This window comes from Coregonus lavaretus (genome assembly GCF_964263955.1).
Source record: "Coregonus lavaretus genome assembly, contig: HAP1_SCAFFOLD_5929, whole genome shotgun sequence".
NCBI lineage: Eukaryota > Metazoa > Chordata > Actinopteri > Salmoniformes > Salmonidae > Coregonus > Coregonus lavaretus.
Window position 1 is genome coordinate 10001 of NW_028158654.1, and position 22174 is coordinate 32174.

Below are 22174 nucleotides of genomic sequence, written 5' to 3' on the forward strand. Positions count from 1 at the left end.
CTACCATTCTCCAGTAGTCTATGATCCTCCTCTCTACCATTCTCCAGTAGTCTGTGATCCTCCTCTCTACCATTCTCCAGTAGTCTGTGATCCTCTCCTCTCTACCATTCTCCAGTAGTCTGTGATCCTCCTCTCTACCATTCTCCAGTGGTCTGTGATCCTCCTCTCTACCATTCTCCAGTAGTCTGTGATCCTCCTCTCTACCATTCTCCAGTAGTCTGTGATCCTCCTCTCTACCATTCTCCAGTAGTCTGTGATCCTCCTCTCTACCATTCTCCAGTGGTCTGTGATCCTCCTCTCTACCATTCTCCAGTAGTCTGTGATCCTCCTCTCTACCATTCTCCAGTAGTCTGTGATCCTCCTCTCTACCATTCTCCAGTAGTCTGTGATCCTCTCCTCTCTACCATTCTCCAGTAGTCTATGATCCTCTCCTCTCTACCATTCTCCAGTAGTCTATGATCCTCTCCTCTCTACCATTCTCCAGTAGTCTATGATCCTCCTCTCTACCATTCTCCAGTAGTCTATGATCCTCCTCTCTACCATTCTCCAGTAGTCTGTGATCCTCCTCTCTACCATTCTCCAGTAGTCTGTGATCCTCCTCTCTACCATTCTCCAGTAGTCTGTGATCCTCCTCTCTACCATTCTCCAGTAGTCTGTGATCCTCCTCTCTACCATTCTCCAGTAGTCTGTGATCCTCCTCTCTACCATTCTCCAGTAGTCTGTGATCCTCCTCTCTACCATTCTCCAGTGGTCTGTGATCCTCCTCTCTACCATTCTCCAGTAGTCTGTGATCCTCCTCTCTACCATTCTCCAGTAGTCTGTGATCCTCCTCTCTACCATTCTCCAGTAGTCTGTGATCCTCTCCTCTCTACCATTCTCCAGTAGTCTATGATCCTCTCCTCTCTACCATTCTCCAGTAGTCTATGATCCTCTCCTCTCTACCATTCTCCAGTAGTCTGTGATCCTCCTCTCTACCATTCTCCAGTAGTCTGTGATCCTCTCCTCTCTACCATTCTCCAGTAGTCTGTGATCCTCTCCTCTCTACCATTCTCCAGTAGTCTGTGATCCTCCTCTCTACCATTCTCCAGTAGTCTGTGATCCTCCTCTCTACCATTCTCCAGTAGTCTGTGATCCTCCTCTCTACCATTCTCCAGTAGTCTGTGATCCTCTCCTCTCTACCATTCTCCAGTAGTCTGTGATCCTCCTCTCTACCATTCTCCAGTAGTCTGTGATCCTCTCCTCTCTACCATTCTCCAGTAGTCTGTGATCCTCCTCTCTACCATTCTCCAGTAGTCTGTGATCCTCTCCTCTCTATCATTCTCCAGTAGTCTGTGATCCTCCTCTCTACCATTCTCCAGTAGTCTGTGATCCTCCTCTCTACCATTCTCCAGTAGTCTGTGATCCTCTCCTCTCTACCATTCTCCAGTAGTCTGTGATCCTCCTCTCTACCATTCTCCAGTAGTCTGTGATCCTCCTCTCTACCATTCTCCAGTAGTCTGTGATCCTCCTCTCTACCATTCTCCAGTAGTCTATGATCCTCCTCTCTACCATTCTCCAGTAGTCTGTGATCCTCCTCTCTACCATTCTCCAGTAGTCTGTGATCCTCTCCTCTCTACCATTCTCCAGTAGTCTGTGATCCTCTCCTCTCTACCATTCTCCAGTGGTGTTTCTCACCTGTTTGTAGTCCTTGTGCAGCTTCTTGTACTGGAACATGTTGCAGAGGACTGTGGCTGCTGCTTTGGCTGCTTTCAGCTTCCCAGGGCTACAAGAGAGACGCCATAAAGACCAGGTTATTAACTAGCTGGGCTACAAGAGAGACACCATAAAGACCAGCTTAAAAAACAAGCAGTTGGACTGAGATTCGCTCTAATACTCTAAAGCAGGTTTTTCTCGAGCTGAAAAAGTTGAAGAACCCCCTGCTCTAATGGTAAGACAATTCAATAAAAGCCCCTTTAATTAAAGATCACAAAAGTACTGCCTTGGCTTTTTGTTGAAGACTTTCAGTTTGACCGTTCTTTCAAGACACAAGACAAAACTTAATTCCCAGTAACTAATACTTAACTGGAAAATTACCACAATAAAAGGGACAGTGAATATTCTATACCCACCATCTCTCTGTGTGGGCTGATCAAGTAGACATTGTCCTAATTTGATAAGAGAGGTGGGTATCCTTATCATGGGAGTGACATTAGGTCTGTCTGAATTGTTTCTGCTCATTTTAAGTTTTATTTCATCTTTATTTAACCTTAATATTAACCAGGAAAAAAATCCTTGAGGTTAGAAACCTCTTTTTGGAAGGGGGACCTGTCAAGAGGTCAGCAGGAAGTAGACAGTGTGTACACACAAGACAAGACAATACAATACATACAAATCAGAGCTTTACTCAGCAAGCGATTCCCTCTCCTCCAGTTTTCAAGTATTTTGCAGCTTGTTCCAAGACCAAGGGGCATTATAAGATAATTATATTTTTCCCATTTCAGTCGTGGCCTCATAATACCACATCTGTGTGTTTGGCCAGGGACAGACAGGCAGACAGGGCTGGGGGAAATGCTAGGGAAATGTGCTACCACATTGTCGGAAAGGTGGTATATCGTGTGCACATTGTGTTCAGTATCCACTCCTCCTGGAAACACTGTCACTGTGGGGAACGGTAGTGGGCGTCTGAATGGCTCTCTCTCATAAAAACTGACGAAATGTCCAGGAAAAACTCTAGGCACTAGTATAGCCGAGAGCTTGCATGCATACTAACAACTCCAAAATCCTCGCTGTTGCAGAGAGCGAGACATGGCTGTCCCCTCTCGCCATTACTATTACCATTCACACTCGAACCCTGGAACATTTCCGGGTCAATTCGCGTGGTCAGTAAAATCTTCTGTCTCAACATTCCTCCTCCTGTCCAGAAACAGTGCTACTAATATTCCACTGCTACTCATTTTCCATTTACAGTGCTGCTTGAAAGTATGTGAACCCCTTGTGCAATTACAGATTTTTTAAAGTTTTTACCATGAAATCTTATTTTAATCAGAACCAGTCTTTTTGATCTGACATAACAGGTTTATATTTACCAATACCATATGTTGGTGTAGAGGAAATCATGCGTGTAGTAGAAAAACAAAATTAAAAAGGAATTAGTGCAGGAGCAAAAATAAAGTGAACCCCAAGTTGCATTGGTTAAATCAAGTAGGTGAGTAGAATCACGTGGGTAAATAATTAGCTACCAAATGAACCAATCAAAAGGAGAGATCGTTAGGAAAGAGTTTGGGCGGGACTCTGATAAATAGAGATAAGAAACCTGGTCAGTTTGGTGTTACCCATCCAGGTGAATGCAAAGCCACACCATGCCGAGAGGAGAGGAGATCTCAGAGGACATCAGGACGAGGGTAGTGAGAGCGCATCAGTCTGGGGAAGGCTATAACATCATCTCAAAAAGATTTGAGCTCCGTCAGTCAACTCTGAGGCAAATAATTTACAAATGGAGAGCATTTAACATGACAGCAACTCGGCCTAGAAGTGGACGCCCTTCCAAACTATCCCCAAGGGCAATAATAAATCAGGTAAAAGCCAACCCAAACATAACATCTAGAGATTTGCAGACCTCCCTTGCTGCATCTCAGGTAACTGTGCATGCTTTAACAATAAGAACGCTGAACCGAAATGCCATTCACGGGAGGGTTGCTAGGAAGAAGCCTCTGCTGTCAAAAAAAGAACCAAACTGCCCGTCTTAACTTTGCCAGAGACCACCTGGACAAACCTGAAGGTTTCTGGAAGTCCATTCTCTGGACCGATGAGTCCGAAATTGACCTTTTTGGTCACAATCAATACCGCTATGTTTGGCGAAAACCCAACACTGACTACCACCAAAATAACCTTATCCCAACAGCCAAGCATGGTGGTGGGAATGTCAAGATCTGGGGGCTGATTTTCCTCCTCTGGACCTGGACGACTCCACATCATTAAGGGAACCATGAATTCTGAGGTATACCAGGAGATTCTTGAACAGAACGTCAGGCCATCAGTCAAGGAGCTAAAGCTGGGCCGAAAATGGGTCTTCCAACAAGACAACGACCCAAAGCATTCAAGCAAATCTACCAAAGAATGGCTCAGGAGAAAGAAGATGTGTTTTGGATTGGCCAAGTCAAAGTCCTGACCTAAATCCAATCGAGATGCTGTGGCAGGACCTGAAGCGGGCAGTTCATGCCAGACATCCCTCAAACCTCACTCAATTGGCTGAGTTCTGTGAGGAGGAGTGGACAAAAATCCCTCAAAACAGATGTCAGAGACTGATTACTGGCTGTAGGAGACGTTTAGTCCAAGGTATCGCTGCTAATGGAGGTGCCACAATCTATTGACTGAAGGGGTTCACATATTTCTGCACACTCTGAAAATATATACTTTTTTTGTCTCTGTCATTTACTTGGAATGTCTTTATTACGAATTGGGGTTTAGATAAGGATTTTACATGTTTATTTTAATATTTTATAGCAAAAATAATGACCAGCCCTGTAGGGTTCACATACTTTCAAGCAGCGCTGTACATGCTACCATGGGAGTTCTTGATGGCCACCAGTTTCTATTAAACACCATGTTAAATACCAGCAGAAACACTGCTACCAATATTGCTCCCATTCCCATACCTGCTGTCGTGGGAGTTCTTGATCGCCACTAGTTTCTGCAGCCCGTCGAAGAAGGCGATGTCCCGGGCTGCGACGGAGCTGGAGGTCACCAGGTTGTTCAGCGTTCCACAGATGTTCACCACCACGTCGCTGGACGGCTCCTTCTGGTGACCGTCAGCGGGCAGTTCAGTCACCAGGTTGTTCACTACCTTTGTGGCTGGAGAGAGGATTGTTTTATTGGTCGACCTGTGTTGTGTTGTTGGTCCTTGCTCTAGCATGAAATAAATGGGTTCCCCCCCCCCCCCCCATCTGGTTTCGCTTATATGTCATTCAAAGACACATTGTAACTTTGTGGTCCACATGCAAATGCAAATGTCCATGCAAATCTCACATTGCCATGAAATCAATCCCTAAATTCCATGAAAGTCTGATTTCTGCCTCGTGTTGATTCAGATCTGCTGTTCTCATTATGTCATGTTTTAAAAAATAAAACGTATGCCGCAAACCAATTTCCCATCGGTGACAAAGTTACCGACAAAACTACTTTTGTATTGAAGTGGGTCAAAGGTACTAACGCGTGTACATGTATTATCTATGGTACTGACCCATGGCGTTCTTGTCCTTGGCATGGCGTGACAGGTTTCTTAGGAAGCCGGTGATGGATCTCATCTCCGGGTCATTATTGGTCCTCAGTTTGTCCAATACCACAGGAAGCATCCTCTCCTGGTCCAGAGCCACATGACTCAGCACCTCCGCCCACTGAGGAAGGAGAGGGTGGGATGAATGGAAATGTACGTCCAAGTCAAGAACATTTTAAATTCTGTATTTTGGCCTTGTCCATAAACAATCCCTACCCCCTAGGATTGCTCAAATCCTCAGATCTCCACAAGTGTCTGGGATAGGGCTTGTTTTCTGGACAGAGAGTTATAAACCTGATCAATGCGAGTGATCTGACTTGGAGTTGCTCACTCTTTTGAGACAGAGAGGTCATTCTACACTCTTAGAAAAAAAAAAGGTACCAATAGGGTTCTTCGGCTGTCCCCATAGGAGAACAGTTTTTGGTTCCAGGTAGAACCCTTTTTTGGTTCCTGGTAGAACCCTTTTTGGTTCCTGGTAGAACCCTTTTTGGTTCCAGGTAGAACCCTTTTTGGTTCCAGGTAGAACCCTTTTTGGTTCCTGGTAGAACCCTTTTGGGTTCCATGTAGAACCCTTTCCACAGAGGGTTCTACATGGAACCCAAAGGGTTTTTTACCTGGAACCAAAAGGGTTCTTCAAAGGGTTATCCTAAGGGGACAGCCGAAGAACCCGTTGGCAATTCTCAACCCTCACCCTCTTGTCTCCTGCGGTGATGTTCTGCAGAGCCCCGGCTGCAGCCTCGCGGGTGGTGATGTTGCTCTCACAGTTTTGCAGCACGCTGTTATACAGCCCCACCACCTGGGGGTGCCACAGCCACTCTAGACCCTTGGGTATGCGGGCTACCTCTGTGAACGTAGCCATGTCCTGGTTCTTCCTCTGAAAGACGGAAAAGGGGAGTTCCATTTTCACACAGACAGGGGTCATACTGAATAGCATTAAGACAATTAAGGTTCAACTGCTACACTGACAGAAGAAGATGGACAAGAAGAATGAGAGGATTGACAGTGTGATACATACATTTTTGACTTTATTGCTCTGAGGGGTAAAGCAACCAATGGCTTCGCTCATGCTGGTTTCCTGGCCTCTGGTTGGTCCTTCCAGACGTAGCAGGGCTGAGGGCGGGATCTCACTGTACAGTTGGTAGGAGAGGTTCCTCAGGACACACACTGCATTCTCCACTCCCTGGACACACACAGAAAAATCATTAGGTCCATACTCAAATGAGATTAGCTGATGTGTGGTGAGGGTTCTGGCGCAAAATGCCTGCTGTGGAGTCACCCAGATAGGAAATTGTTGGTTGAGGTGAGTTTCCCCTTTCATTGCAAAGTGCTTTGAGCATCAGGAAAGGCGCTATATATCCGATCAATAACGAAATTATTATTCTACAATCTTGCTCGGGCCTCACCTTTTCCTCCCCCTTGCCGTCCTGTAGCGAGGCCTGGATGTATCCTACCAGGGCATCCACCAGACCGTTGGTCTCCCGCATCTGCCGTCTGGTCTTCTCATTCACTGAGCTCAGGTTCCTGGGGAGAGGTTAGGGACGGGACAGGCAAACATAAATCAGAGCTGACATGGAACGGTGTCCTTACCCGAAAAATTATGTGAAGAATGAGAGGAAGAACAAGAAGAACAGAAAGTGTACTATTCTGCAGTGAACTCTATACTGTACCATACTGTATTATAGTGTACTATAGTATACTATACTGTACTATACTGTACTATAGTGTACTATAGTGTACTATACTGTACTATAGTGTACTATACTGTACTATACTGTACTATAGTGTACTATAGTGTACTATACTGTACTATACTGCAGTGAACTAGATACTGTACTATATTGTACTATACTGTACTATAGTGTACTATATTTTTCTACATTGTACTATAGTATAGTGTACTATACTGTACTATACTGTACTATAGTGTACTATACTGTACTATAGTGTACTATATTTTTCTATATTGTACTATAGTATAGTGTACTATAGTGTACTGTACTGTACTATACTGTACTATAGTGTACTATATTTTTCTATATTGTACTATAGTATAGTGTACTATAGTGTACTGTACTGTCCTTTACTGTACTATACTGTACTATAGTGTACTGTACCTGAGACACCCGGTGGTGTTGTAGAAGATGTCAACCTCGGAGGGGCTCTGCTGGATGACCTCAGAGTCTCTGCTGCCTGACAGTGGGATCAGGATCTTCTCTGTGAGCTCAGCTAGCGTCTCCTTGGCTAGTTTCTCCTTCAGGTTGTCTTTGGATGACAGGTTCCACAGAATACCTGACAGAAAACCCAGAGAGACTCGCTGAGTAAAGTGGCCATAGGGTGGTTCACAAAAACGTAATAGAAAGCATGCTTCTCAGCGGGCACAATGTGGCAAATTGCATCTTAATAACATACTTTTCTGGTTGTAAACTGGTCATCTAGTTTACGGGTCAACTGGTATCTGTTTTAATCTGGTAAATACGTATTTCGGTGACAACATCAACAAGCAAAAACATGTCTAGTGTGTTGCCACTATGACCAGTCTCATAGGAACTAACCCAGCAGTCATAACAGCTCTCTACAGCCTGCCCTTTCTCTCTCCTCTACAGGAGTTCCCCTTGGCTGTGTACCAACAGCATGAACAGGCAGAGACACAGATCGTGTTGTAACAGCTTGACTAGAGAGAGTGACAGGACTCTGAGTCATACAGGGTGTGACAGAGAGACAGAGAGATAACTCTACTCTACAGGTGGAGACAACTCCCTCCTATACACTATGTACTCCTCAGGTGGAGACAACTCCCTCATAAACACTATGTACTCCTCAGGTGGACACAACTCTCTCATAAACACTATGTACTCCTCAGGTGGACACAACTCTCTCATAAACACTATGTACTCCTCAGGTGGACACAACTCCCTCATAAACACTATGTACTCCTCAGGTGGACACAACTCTCTCATAAACACTATGTACTCCTCAGGTGGACACAACTCTCTCATAAACACTATGTACTCCTCAGGTGGACACAACTCTCTCATAAACACTATGTACTCCTCAGGTGGACACAACTCTCTCATAAACACTATGTACTCCTCAGGTGGACACAACTCTCTCATAAACACTATGTACTCCTCAGGTGGACACAACTCTCTCATAAACACTATGTACTCCTCAGGTGGACACAACTCTCTCATAAACACTATGTACTCCTCAGGTGGACACAACTCTCTCATAAACACTATGTACTCCTCAGGTGGACACAACTCTCTCATAAACACTATGTACTCCTCAGGTGGACACAACTCTCTCATAAACACTATGTACTCCTCAGGTGGAGACAACTCCCTCCTTTATACTATGTACTCCTCACACACACACACACACGCATGCACACACACACACACACACACGCATGCACACACACACACGCACGCATGCACACACACGAAAACAGACACCACCTTTTCATGGACGTGTATTATTCAGGTCCCATAAAGGGCAAAGGGGTCCTCAGCTCGCCACTCCCTCACCCCCGCCCAAACCATTCCCTATAGGGTCTGCCTGAACTCACTTAACCCCAGAATCTGTTGTAGAAAGCTAGGTGTTGAGGGGTTTCCTTTGAGTTCCAATAGATAGCTTCAGTTTCAACCCTCAGCCTGCTACCGGTCTAGACATGTGGATGGAAAGGTTAAGGTAGTACAGAGAGGCAGGGACCATAACTACAGTAACTAGACCGGAGAAAAGCCCTCAGATCTCAGCAATTCAACTCTACACTCAATACGGCCGCCAGTCCACCCCATCACGGAACGTTGACTCGAATGAGAATTTCAGTTCTACTCATTCTATTTCTATGGGGTCAACTCTATTGAGAGGCCATGGTGTGAGTGACAGACACTTGGGCTCTCATACCTGTTATTGAACCTAAAGTTTTTTTAACCAGGTACGTTACTGAGAGAGAACACGTTCTCTTTTCAAACAACGGCCTGTCACTGTATCTGAGAGAGCACTTGGTCTCTCAGGAAAGTTTCACTTACTATGACTGTGAAATCTGGTTGTCTTACCTAAGCTACCTTAGAGATGAATGTCCTAACTGGAAGTTTCTCCGGGCCCCGTGTAGCTCAGTTGGTAGAGCATGGCGCTTGCAACGCCAGGGTTGTCGGTTTGATTCCCACAGGGGGCCAGTATGAAAAATGTATGCACTCACAAACTGTAAGTCGCTCTGGATAAGAGCGTCTGCTAAATGACTAAAATGTAATACAATATGACTTTCTTGTCCAATCGAACAATGTAAATGTGTCCTCCGCTCCGTTCTCAACCCCCAGACAGCACACAGTCTGCTGAATGACAACCATTTTAAAACGTCATACCTGTGATGTTCTTCCGTAGCTCGTCGTCATTCTCCTTCAGAGCATTTATGAGTTGTGGGATCCCTCCCTCCTCGATGAGGGACACCTTGTTGTCCATGTTCTCATAGATGAGGTTCCTCACAGCCCCCGTGGCGTAGCGAGCCACTTCCTGGTTCTCACTGCTGAACAGCCTCACCAGCTCTGGGATGGCCTTATAATGCCGCGCCTAGTGGTGGGAGAGAGAGAGAGACGGGGACAACTCTGTAAGGTTCAGACTCAAACTTATGGTCCTAATTCACTCCCTACGCCTTGGCCCCAACCATTCAATGTTTTTGCAGGTCTGTAGGGTCTGGAGAGGTGAAGACCACATGGGAAAGGGGTATAGAATGAATTGGGACTGGCTGAAACTCCTCCTTCAACAACAGCACACATGAAGTACTATCTGTAACACTGCTCGTTAGTTAGCAGAACAAGTTCCTACAACAGTCTGTAATACTGCTCGTTAGTTAGCAGAACAACTTCCTGTAAGACTGCTCGTTAGTTAGCAGAACAAGTTCCTACAACAGTCTGTAATACTGCTCGCTAGTTAGCAGAACAAGTTCCTACAACAGTCTGAAATACTGCTCGTTAGTTAGTAGAACAACTTCCTACAACAGTCTGTAATACTGCTCGTTAGTTAGCAGAACAACTTCCTGTAAGACTGCTCGTTAGTTAGCAGAACAAGTTCCTACAACAGTCTGTAACACTGCTCGTTAGTTAGCAGAACAAGTTCCTACAACAGTCTGTAACACTGCTCGTTAGTTAGTAGAACAACTTCCTACAACAGTCTGTAATACTGCTCGTTAGTTAGCAGAACAAGTTCCTACAACAGTCTGTAATACTGCTCGTTAGTTAGCAGAACAAGTTCCTACAACAGTCTGTAACACTGCTCGTTAGTTAGCAGAACAAGTTCCTACAACAGTCTGTAATACTGCTCGTTAGTTAGCAGAACAACTTCCTACAACAGGAGTAGGCAACCCTGTGCTGCAGGATAGTGTTCCAAATAGGCACCACATCTGCCCAACTGAGCTGATTGATCAGTTCAGTTCAGCCTGAATTCAACACCACACCTGGTCTTCCTGCAGCACTCCAGGACCATGGTTTCCTACTCCCGTCCTACAAGATACCTGTCTGTGACAAACCACTGTCTGTCACTTCAACAAGACAGCATTCTTTTATAACTACTTAGATCACATGAACGTCTGCTGAACTATGACATAAATTACAGTTGAGGCGTTCATAATAAGCAGCTGGCACCGCTGGAGCACGTCAATGTGTTGACACACAATAGTTCTTATGCAACTAACAACCTCACCACCATTAAAGAATGTATGTTCCTTATATTCAGCTGGGGAACATACTGTACCACACCAACAGGGATGCATATCTGAGGGTTAGTCAGTTCACATGGTAGTCCTTTCCACATCAGACGTGGGAAAACGTCACAAGAAGGAAACAACAGAGAGACAGAGGTTTGTGTCCCAAATGGCACCCTATTCCCTATATAGTGCACTAGTTTTATAGGGTTCTGGTCAAAAGTAGTGCACTATAAAGCGAATAGGGTGTCATTTGGGACGCAGCCAGAGATCTGGTGACCGCAGGATGCAAAAGGAAGTCCCTTTATTACCTCGTTCTTGGCATCGTTGTTGTTGTAACACTCGTGTTGGATATACGCTGCTCCCAGAACCTGCAGGTCAGCATCCTCCTCCGTCAGGTACCTCACCGCCGTAGGCATGTCCAAGTTATTAATCCTTTCCAATCACAAAGAGATCAATTATTAAAGGGCGGGATTCAATCCGATGGTGGACAACGCAGCTTTTAAAGGCAATGCTACCGCCTTCATGGAGATCGCATTTAAGGTAAAGATGTCGGCTCATTTAGAAATGACCTTTAAATGTCAAGTGCGCTATAACGTGGATCTATTGTGGATCGCAATGATTCCTGTCCTAAATGTATTTATAAAGCCCAGTTGTCAACAGCTGTCATGAAGAGCTTTACAGTAATCTGGTTAAATAGACACTCAGATGAAGAATAGGGGATGAATGACAGGGGATTTCATGGTGCTGACACTCTGGGAAACTCACGCTATATATGCAAAAGTATGTGGACACCCCTTCAAATTAATGGATTTGGCTATTTCAGCCACACCCGTTGCTGACAGGTGTATAAAATCGAGCACACAGCCGTGCAATCTCCATAGACAAACATTGGCAGTAGAATGGCCTTACTGAAGAGCTCAGTGACTTTCAACGTGGCACCGTCATAGGATGCCACCTTTCCAACAAGTCAGTTCGTCAAATTTCTGCCCTGCTAGAGCTGCCCCCGGTCAACTGTAAGTGCTGTTATTGTGAAGTGGAAACGTCTAGGAGCAACAACGGCTCAGCTGCGAAGTGGTAGGCCACACAAGCTGACAGAACGGGACCACTGAAGCGCGTAGCGCGTAAAAATCGTCTGTCCTCGGTTGCAACACTCACTACCGAGTTCCAAACTGCTTCTGGAAGCAACGTCAGCACAAGAACTGTTCGTCGGGAGCTTTATGAAATGGGTTTCCATTGCCGAGTAACAGCACAAATGCCTAAGATCACCATGCACAATGCCAAGCGTCGGCTGGAGTGGTGTAAAGCTCGCCGCCATTGGACTCTGGAGCAGTGGAAACATGTTCTCTGGAGTGATGAATCACGCTTCACCATCTGGCAGTCCGACGGACAAATCTGGGTTTGGCGGATGCCAGGAGAACGCTACCTGCTCCAATGCATAGTGCCAACTGTAAAGTTTGGTGGAGGAGGAATAATGGTCTGGGGCTGTTGTTCATGGTTCGGGCTAGGCCCTTTAGTTCCAGTGAAGGGAAATCTTAACGCTACAGTATACAATTGACATTGTAGACGATTCTGTGCTTCCAACTTTGTGGCAACAGTTTGGGGAAGGCCCTTTCCTGTTTCAGCATGCCCCCGTGCACAAAGCGAGGTCCATACAGAAATGGTTTGTTGCGATCGGTGTGGAAGAACTTGACTGGCCTGCACAGAGCCCTGACCCTCAACCCCATTGAACATCTTTGGGATGAATTGGAACGCCGACTGTGAGCCAGGCCTAATCACCCAACATCAGTGCCCGACCTCACTAATGCTCTTGTGGCTGAATGGAAGCAAGTCCCAGCAGCAATGTTCCAACATCTAGTGGAAAGCCTTCCCAGAAGAGTGGAGGCTGTTATAGCAGCAAAGGGGGGGGGGGGACCAACTCCATATTAATGCCCGTGATTTTCGAATGAGATGTTTCACGAGCAGGCGTCCACATACTTTTGGTAATGTAGTGCATCAAGACGAGCCTGGTCCTGGAATGAAAAGCTCCTCTATTGAGAAACTGGCCCTCTGTGTATGACAGGGGTCAATTACATTTAAAGGAAGTACACTGAAAATTCCAACTCCTTCAATGCTTTCAATGCGGAAAACGTGGAACTCAATTGACTGGAATTCAAATGGAGTTGAACCCAACCCCTGGTGTATGATTAGGCAAACGGAGGTAATACTTGAATCAACATTGCCAGTCTAGCTGACCAGCCAGGCCAAAATGATTCACAGGATTCACTCCCATGGTGTAAGTATTTGCCTGTGTGAATGGTAACTAAGCTAAAGCTAACACACTGTGTTATTTCCATCTGCTGTGCTAACCGCTAGGCGCCGGCTGTTTGTGTGTGAAATGTGAAGCCTGAAACTGCTGTGGTGCCACACCCAAACCAGTCCTGCCACTACGGGAGCAATGCAGGAGTCGTCTCAGAATCCAAAGCTCTTGGGAAAGAGACATAACGCGCTCCTCCCTCATCAAAACATCCTCTTTGATCATTTAGCATTTTATTGTGTTACTATTTCCTTTTTTATATGATGCTAATTGCTTACTTTGCATTGTTGGGAAAGGGCTCGTAAGTAAGCATTTCACAGTAAAGTCCACACCTGTTTTATTAGGCACAGTGCCAGTCATGTCTTACCCGCTGAGGTTTCCCATGCTGTCAGTCATGTCCATCTGTCTGTCGTAGATATCCATGCCCTTCCCGACACTGTGCATGCTCTTGACAGACATGGTCCTGGGCAGAGAGGCCTGTCTCTGCTGTTGCATCATCATCAGATTCCCCTGAGACCCCGACAACACCTACAAATAATACATAACAATAACAATAATAACAATATTATACAAATACATAATCATAACAACAATAACAATTATACATTTGAATTTGTATAGCGCTTTTCATTATCTGAAAGCTTGACTAAGGCATTTTTCATATTTATAATAGCTAATAATAATAATTATTTAAAAAAAATTAAAAAAACATCCATTTAGAATCAAGGCAGGTAAAATAGCGACAGTGTGCTAGGTGCTAAGAATACCTCTCAGATTAGGCCCATCATGGACCAGGGGCTATGTGAATATGTGTGGGCTCACCTCCCAGTGTTGTTCTGTTGCAGTACGTTGTATTGTTATACTGTATTATAGCGGGTTGTATTGTTATACTGTATTATAGCGGGTTGTATTGTTATACTGTATTATAGCGGGTTGTATTGTTATACTGTATTATAGCGGGTTGTATTGTTATACTGTATTATAGCGGGTTGTATTGTTATACTGTATTATAGCGGGTTGTACTGTTATACTGTATTATAGCGGGTTGTATTGTTATACTGTATTATAGCGGGTTGTATTGTTATACTGTATTATAGCGGGTTGTATTGTTATACTGTATTATAGCGGGTTGTATTGTTATACTGTATTATAGCGGGTTGTATTGTTATACTGTATTATAGCGGGTTACTCTCTGTTCACCCATGACTGCATGGCCAGGCACGACTCCAACACCATCATTAAGTTTGCCGACGACACAACAGTGGTAGGCCTGATCACCGACAACGATGAGACAGCCTATAGGGAGGAGGTCAGAGATCTGGCCGTGTGGTGCCAGGACAACAACCTCTCCCTCAACGTGACCAAGACAAAGGAGATGATTGTGGACTACAGGAAAAAAAAGAGGACTGAGCACGCCCCCATTCTCATCGACGGGGCTGTAGTGGAACAGGTTGAGAGCTTCAAGTTCCTTGGTGTCCACATCACCAACGAACTATCATGGTCCAAACACACCAAGACAGTCGTGAAGAGGGCACGACAAAGCCTATTCCCCCTCAGGAGACTAAAAAGATTTGGCATGGGTCCTCAGATCCTCAAAAAATTCTACAGCTGCACCATCGAGAGCATCCTGACTGGTTGCATCACCGCCTGGTATGGCAACTGCTTGGCCTCTGACCGCAAGGCACTACAGAGGGTAGTGCGTACGGCCCAGTACATCACTGGGGCAAAGCTCCCTGCCATCCAGGACCTCTATACCAGGCGGTGTCAGAGGAAGGCCCTCAAAATTGTCAAAGACTCCAGTCACCCTAGTCATAGACTGTTCTCTCTGCTACCGCACGGCAAGCGGTACCGGAGTGCCAAGTCTAGGTCCAAAAGACTTCTCAACAGCTTCTACACCCAAGCCATAAGACTCCTGAACAGCTAATCATGGCTACCCGGACTATTTGCACTGCCCCCCCACCCCATCCTTTTTACGCTGCTGCTACTCTGTTAAGTATTTATGCATAGTCACTTTAACTCTACCCACATGTACATATTACCTCAACTACCTCAACTAGCCGGTGCCCCCGCACATTGACTATGCAACGGTACCCCCCTGTATATATAGCCTCCCTACTGTCACTTTATTCTATTGTATATATAGCCTCCCTACTGTCACTTTATTTTTTACTTCTGCTCTTTTTTTCTCAACACTTTTTTGTTGTTGTTTTATTCTTACTTTTTTGTTTAAAATAAATGCACTGTTGGTTAAGGGCTGTAAGTAAGCATTTCACTGTAATGTCTGCACCTGTTGTATTCGGCGCATGTGACCAATAAAATTTGATTTGATTTGATTTGATTTGATTTGTATTGTTATACTGTATTATAGCGGGTTGTATTGTTATACTGTATTATAGTGGGTTCTGTGTGCTGACCAAATAAAATACATTTCCATGCAAACTAAATGAAAGTTATCATATCGTTACCCTCACCTGGCCCATCACGAACTCTCCACCTCCTCCTCCTCCTCCTCCTCCTCCACTGTAGCTGCTCCCCCCAGGGGGGAAGGTGGAAGCCCCGGACATGGAGCCCATGGACATCCTGTTGTTCCTGTTGTTGATCCTGCTGATGGTGCGGTACGCTGGCCCTTTAAATGAATGCTGCTGCTGGACCATCATCATCTCCTCTCCTCCCTACCGGATGTTAAAAATAAAACAAATACAATCTTATGAATACAATCATTATAAAATAAATGTTTTTACTGTGAAGAAGGTGTACTGTGACACGTTAAAAATGCATTCTACCCTGTCTTTGCTTTGACAAATTCCTTAACATGCTGACTAGACCGGGAACGCGCTCCGACAATTAATCCACAGATAAAAGGGTAATCCAAGTTTGTTTCTAGTCATCTTTCCTCCTTCAGTCTTCTTCTTCTTCTTCTCCTTCTTCTTCTTCTTCTTCTTCTTTGGACTTTATATGTCAGTTGGCAACCAACTTTAAGATGCATTACCACCACCAACTGGACTGAAGTGTGGACCTCAGTTCATCTTTCAATCACCCACGTGGGTATATGCTCCTAAAAACCAATGAGGAGATGGGAGAGGCGGGACTTGCAGCGCGTCAAGCGTCACAAATAGAACCCAGTTCTATTTTAGCGCCTGGCTACGCTGACTCTCGTTGACGCGCGCGAGCAGTTTGTTGCAATGATTGAATAACATGTATGTGTACATTTATATTTCAACGCGAACGGTGTGGTCAGCATGTAAAGCTAGTTAGGAGTGCATCGTTTGTTCCTAAATACATTTCAATTGTATGAGAAACAGGTTATCAAGTCATTTCACATGCCGTGCAAACGGAATGTGTTAATCTTGTGTAAAATGTCCGGTAGGGCGCTCCACCAACCATCATATCCCCTCCTCCGCTCTGGGCTAGTGTCCCGCTGAGTGAGCGTCTCATGGGTACCATGGACCCCCCTCTTCCTCCTCCTCCTCCTCCTCCTCCTGCCTTTCTCATTTGTGTCCCTGAGCTGTAGGCTCCTCCGCTAACGGTGCTGTAGACAGACTGCTGGCGGCTGAAGGTGGCGTCGCGGTCTGAGACCAGGCTGCCCCCATCGCCGACGTCCGCAGCCACCCAGGATGCCACTGGGGACGGCTGAAACAAGAAACAGAAACAGAATCAGGAAGTGTTGTTGCCAAGCAACAAACTGGAACAGGAACAGAGGAATTTGTCTTGGTGTGCATACAGAAGTTCATCATCAACATCCACATCAATCCAAATCATCATAAATCCAGATCATCATCAACATCCAGATCATCATCAATCCAGATCATCATCCATCCAGATCATAATCACCCAGATCATCATCAATCCAGATCATCATCAATCCAGATCATCAACAACATCCACATCAATTCAGATCATCATCAATCCAGATCATCATCAACATCCACATCAATTCAGATCATCATCAATCCAGATCATCATCAACATCTACATCAAGCCAGATTATCATCAATCCAGATAGAAAGATATCAACAACACAGATATACAGAACAACACTTGCAAGAAAAACATTTGACGTTCACACAATACACACACAAAACATAATATATATATATATATAAATTCATATACCTGTGCAGGCAGGTTCTGGAGTCTCATGGAGCGCAGGGAGGTCTCCGGATCTGGCCCAGGGCCACGGCTCATCGTCCGGATCAAGGTGGACATCTGTTGCCCCCTCACGATGCCCCCTCCTCCTCCCTGGTAGATCCCTCCTCCCTGTAGAACAAAACATAAATAAATCAGCACCCTGGTATTTACAGTATATTACTGTATTACTGTATATATACAAATTAAAGTAATTATTACTGTATACTAAATACTGTATATATAGAAAAGTAATTATAATGACAAATTAAAATATATTTCTTATGTGGTGTAGATTCAGTAAACATAGTTTTATACAGTACACAGAATACAATAAATCATTAAAATACAGTAAATCATTAAAATACAATAAATCATTCAAATACAATAAATCATTAAAATACAATAAATCATTAAGATACAGTAAATCATTAAATTACAATTAATCTTTAAAATACAATAAATCGTTAAGATACAGTAAATCATTAAAATACAATAAATCATTAAAATACAGTAAATCATTAAAATACAATAAATAATTAAAATACAGTAAATCATTAAAATACAATAAATCATTAAAATACAATAAATCATTCAAATAAAGTGAATCATTCAAATGTTACCTGGTAGCCCCCTCCTCCTTGGTACCCCCCTCCCAGACGCATGTCATCGTGGTAGTTGTGCCCTCCACCTCCTCTTCCTAAACCTCCCATGGTGACCCTCTGACCACCGCCCAGATCCGCCGCCGAGTGGGAGGAGAAACCGCCTGAGTGCTGAGACATCTTGGGCGCCTGGGACATATGAGGAGGAAGAGGAGGGGAGGAGGAGATGGGGGGAGGAAGAGGAGGGGATGGGGAGGAAGGAGAGGAAGAGGAGAGGAGTGGAGGAAGAGGAGGAGGAGGGTAGGAAGGGGAGGAGGAGAGAGGAAGAGCAGGAGGAGGAAGAAAAGGAGGAAGAAGAGGAGGGGAGGAAGATGAGGAGGAGGAAGAGGAGGAGGAGGGAGGAAGAGGATGAGGAAGATGAGGAGGAGGAAGATGAGGGGAGGAAGAGGAGGAGGAATAGGAGGAGGAGGAAGAGGAGGAGGAGGAGGGGGAGGAAGAGGACGGGAGGAAGAGGAGGAGGAAGATGAGGAGGAGGAAGATGAGGGGAGGAAGAGGAGGAGGAATAGGAGGAGGAGGAAGAGGAGGAGGAGGAGGGGGTGGAAAAGGAGGGGAGGAAGAGGAGGAGGAGGAGGTGGAGGAAGAGGAGAGGAGGAAGAAAAGGAGGAAGAAGAGGAGGGGAGGAAGATGAGGAGGAGGAAGAGGAGGAGGAGGGAGGAAGAGGATGAGCAAGATGAGGAGGAGGAAGATGAGGGGAGGAAGAGGAGGAGGAGGAATAGGAGGAGGAGGAGGAGGAAGAGGAAGAGGAGGAGGAGGAGGAGGAGGAGGGGGAGGAAGAGGAGGAGGAGGAGGGGGAGGAAGAGGAGAGGAGGAAGAGGAGGAAGAGGAAGAGGAGGAATAGGAGGGGAGGAAGAGGAGGAGGAGGAAGAGGAGGAGGAGGGAGAGGATGAGGAGGGGAGGAAGAGGAGGAGGAGGAGGGAGAGGAAGAGGAGGGGAGGAAGAGGAGGGGAGGAAGAGGAGGAGGGGGAGAAATAGGAGGAGGAGGAAGAGGAGGAGGAGGAGGAGGAGGAAGAGGAGGGGAGGAAGAGGAGGTGAATGAGAGGAGAAGAAGAAGAAGAATGAAGACGTTTAACCCCCAGAGGAAGGCCCTGAAAATTGTCAAAGACTCCAGCCACCCTAGTCATAGACTGTTCTCTCTGCTACCGCACGGCAAGTGGTACCGGAGTGCCAAGTCTAGGTCCAAAAGACTTCTCAACAGCTTCTACCCCCAAGCCATAAGACTCCTGAATAGTTAATCATGACTACCCCGACTATTTGCATTGCCCCACCACCCCAACCCCACCCCCTAACCCTAACCCTCTTTTACGTTGCTGCTACTCTGTTTATTATCTATGCATAGTCACTTTAATAACTCTACCTACATGTACATATTACCTCAATTACCTCGACTAACACTGACTCTGTACCGGTACCCCCCTGTATATAGCCTCCCTACTGTTATTTCCCATTGACTCTGTACCGGTACCCCCTGTATATAGCCTCCCTACTGTTATTTCCCATTGACTCTGTACCGGTACCCCCTGTATATAGCCTCCCTACTGTTATTTCCCATTGACTCTGTACCGGTACCCCCTGTATATAGCCTCCCTACTGTTATTTCCCATTGACTCTGTACCGGTACCCCCTGTATATAGCCTCCCTACTGTTATTTCACATTTACTCTGTACTGGTACCCCCTGTATATAGCCTCCCTACTGTTATTTCACATTGACTCTGTACCGGTACCCCCTGTATATAGCCTCCCTACTGTTATTTCACATTGACTCTGTACCGGTACCCCCTGTATATAGCCTCCCTACTGTTATTTCCCATTGACTCTGTACCGGTACCCCCTGTATATAGCCTCCCTACTGTTATTTCCCATTGACTCTGTACCGGTACCCCCTGTATATAGCCTCCCTACTGTTATTTCCCATTGACTCTGTATCGATACCCCCTGTATATAGCCTCCCTACTGTTATTTACCATTGACTCTGTACCGGTACCCCTTGTATATAGCCTCCCTACTGTTATTTTACTGCTGCTCTTTAATTATTTGCTATTTTTACTTAACACTTTTTTTTTTTATTTCTTAAAACTGCATTGTTGGTTAAGGGCTTGTAAGTAAGCATTTCACTGTATGGTCAACACCTGTTGTATTCGGCGCATGTGGCAGATAACATTTTATTTTATTTTATTTTATTTTATTTGAGACAACTAACCCCCCCCCCCCCCCTGCTGTGAAATACCGCACTTCTGGAGCTCAGAGAAGACCTAGATCACTGGCTCTGCTACACCGCAATGTGAAACCATCCCACTGTGTATTTACAGGGAGCTGCAGAGAGCACACAGAGAGTACACTGTCCATATGTTAACGTAGACAGACACCGACTATAATGTCTCTATCTCCTTATTGGAGACGCCCAACCGCTTAACTCATTCATGGGCCTTTTGCTGAACATATGATCTGATATCCAGTATCAGTAGCAGTATTTTCCTGAGAGTAAGAATACGTTCTGCCAGGGCGGTATTGTTTGTTATACCTGGTCCCTAAGACAACCGCTCATCACGACTGGTCTGGAGCCTGTCATGACAGGTCTGGAGGCTGTGTAGACGTAGGACTACCACTCACCATGACAGGTCTGGAGCCTGTCATGACAGGTCTGGAGCCTGTGTAGACGTAGGACTACCACTCACCATGACAGGTCTGGAGCCTGTGTAGACGTAGGACTACCACTCACCATGACAGGTCTGGAGCCTGTCATGACAGGTCTGGAGCCTGTGTAGACGTAGGACTACCACTCACCATGACAGGTCTGGAGGCTGTGTAGACGTAGGACTACCACTCACCATGACAGGTCTGGAGGCTGTGTAGACGTAGGACTACCACTCACCACGACAGGTCTGGAGCCTGTGTAGACGTAGGACTACCACTCACCATGACAGGTCTGGAGCCTGTCATGACAGGTCTGGAGCCTGTGTAGACGTAGGACTACCACTCACCATGACAGGTCTGGAGCCTGTCATGACAGGTCTGGAGCCTGTGTAGACGTAGGACTACCACTCACCATGACAGGTCTGGAGCCTGTGTAGACGTAGGACTACCACTCACCATGACAGGTCTGGAGCCTGTGTAGACGTAGGACTACCACTCACCATGACAGGTCTGGAGCCTGTCATGACAGGTCTGGAGCCTGTGTAGACGTAGGACTACCACTCACCATGACAGGTCTGGAGCCTGTGTAGACGTAGGACTTGGAGCTGAACCCTGGGTTGAAGGTATGGTACTTCGTTGTTGAAGAACCGCCGCCGTATTCTACAAAACAAAAGACAGGGAAAATCTGACAATGTCATTAAACCGCTCACCAAAGCCTGATCCAATCTAAAGACAACACAAAGGAAGGACCTGAATCAGCCCACCAAAGCCTGATCCAATCTAAAGACAACACAAAGGAGGGACCTGAATCAGCCCAATGAGGCCTTGTGATTTTTACCGCCACCACCACACCATAACAAATCATAATTACAACAAACATCGACATAACTAGTTTAATGATATGGGATATGGTATTGACACAACTAGTTTAATGATATGGGATATGGTATTGACATAACTAGTTTAATGATATGGGATATGGTATTGACATAACTAGTTTAATGATATGGGATATGGTATTGACATAACTAGTTTAATGATATGGAATATGACATTGACATAACTAGTTTAATGATATTGCATATGACATTGACATAACTAGTTTAATGATATTGGATATGACATTGTAAAACTTGTTGGGACATTTTATTATATTTTGACTGGATACAAGGTTCAGTATGGTTAAACTTTATGTCCCTTCATAAAGTACTGTTTCCATAGGCAGGTTTTGTTGATAGCTACATAGTGGGAGAGTATAGATGTTAGACAGCTATTGGGGGAAGTTCATAAAGTACTGTTTCCATAGGCAGGTTTTGTTGATAGCTACATAGTGGGAGAGTATAGATGTTAGACAGCTAGGGGGGGGGAGTCCGACCCGAGTTAAGCGCCACGCGTAAATGGAACGTAAATCTCTTTTAATGCACTTTTCTCTCTGTGCGTTATCTGACCTGGAACTTAAGCATGAGAATAGTGTGTTGTTCACCTGCTATTCGTTCGAGGTGGAGATCAT

The 22174-nt window shown here is 45.3% G+C and overlaps 1 protein-coding gene across 1 annotated transcript in view; it reads right to left on the minus strand.

Moving 5' to 3' along the window:
• The window catches only part of LOC311123712 (plakophilin-3-like), a gene marked incomplete at its 5' end in the record, with an annotated part of 27241 nt that extends 5917 nt beyond the window's left edge, over window positions 1–21324 (minus strand). The window contains 15 exons of the mRNA XM_084197951.1: window positions 1675–1762; window positions 4635–4830; window positions 5219–5372; window positions 5943–6125; window positions 6267–6431; window positions 6655–6772; window positions 7366–7540; window positions 9616–9820; window positions 11261–11384; window positions 13613–13773; window positions 15717–15917; window positions 16627–16875; window positions 17359–17502; window positions 17994–18161; window positions 21230–21324. Coding sequence (XP_084054077.1) covers window positions 1675–1762; window positions 4635–4830; window positions 5219–5372; window positions 5943–6125; window positions 6267–6431; window positions 6655–6772; window positions 7366–7540; window positions 9616–9820; window positions 11261–11384; window positions 13613–13773; window positions 15717–15917; window positions 16627–16875; window positions 17359–17502; window positions 17994–18161; window positions 21230–21324 — 2426 coding nt within the window. The remainder of the gene's footprint in view (window positions 1–1674; window positions 1763–4634; window positions 4831–5218; window positions 5373–5942; window positions 6126–6266; window positions 6432–6654; window positions 6773–7365; window positions 7541–9615; window positions 9821–11260; window positions 11385–13612; window positions 13774–15716; window positions 15918–16626; window positions 16876–17358; window positions 17503–17993; window positions 18162–21229) is intronic.
• Between the last annotated feature and the right edge of the window lie 850 nt (window positions 21325–22174).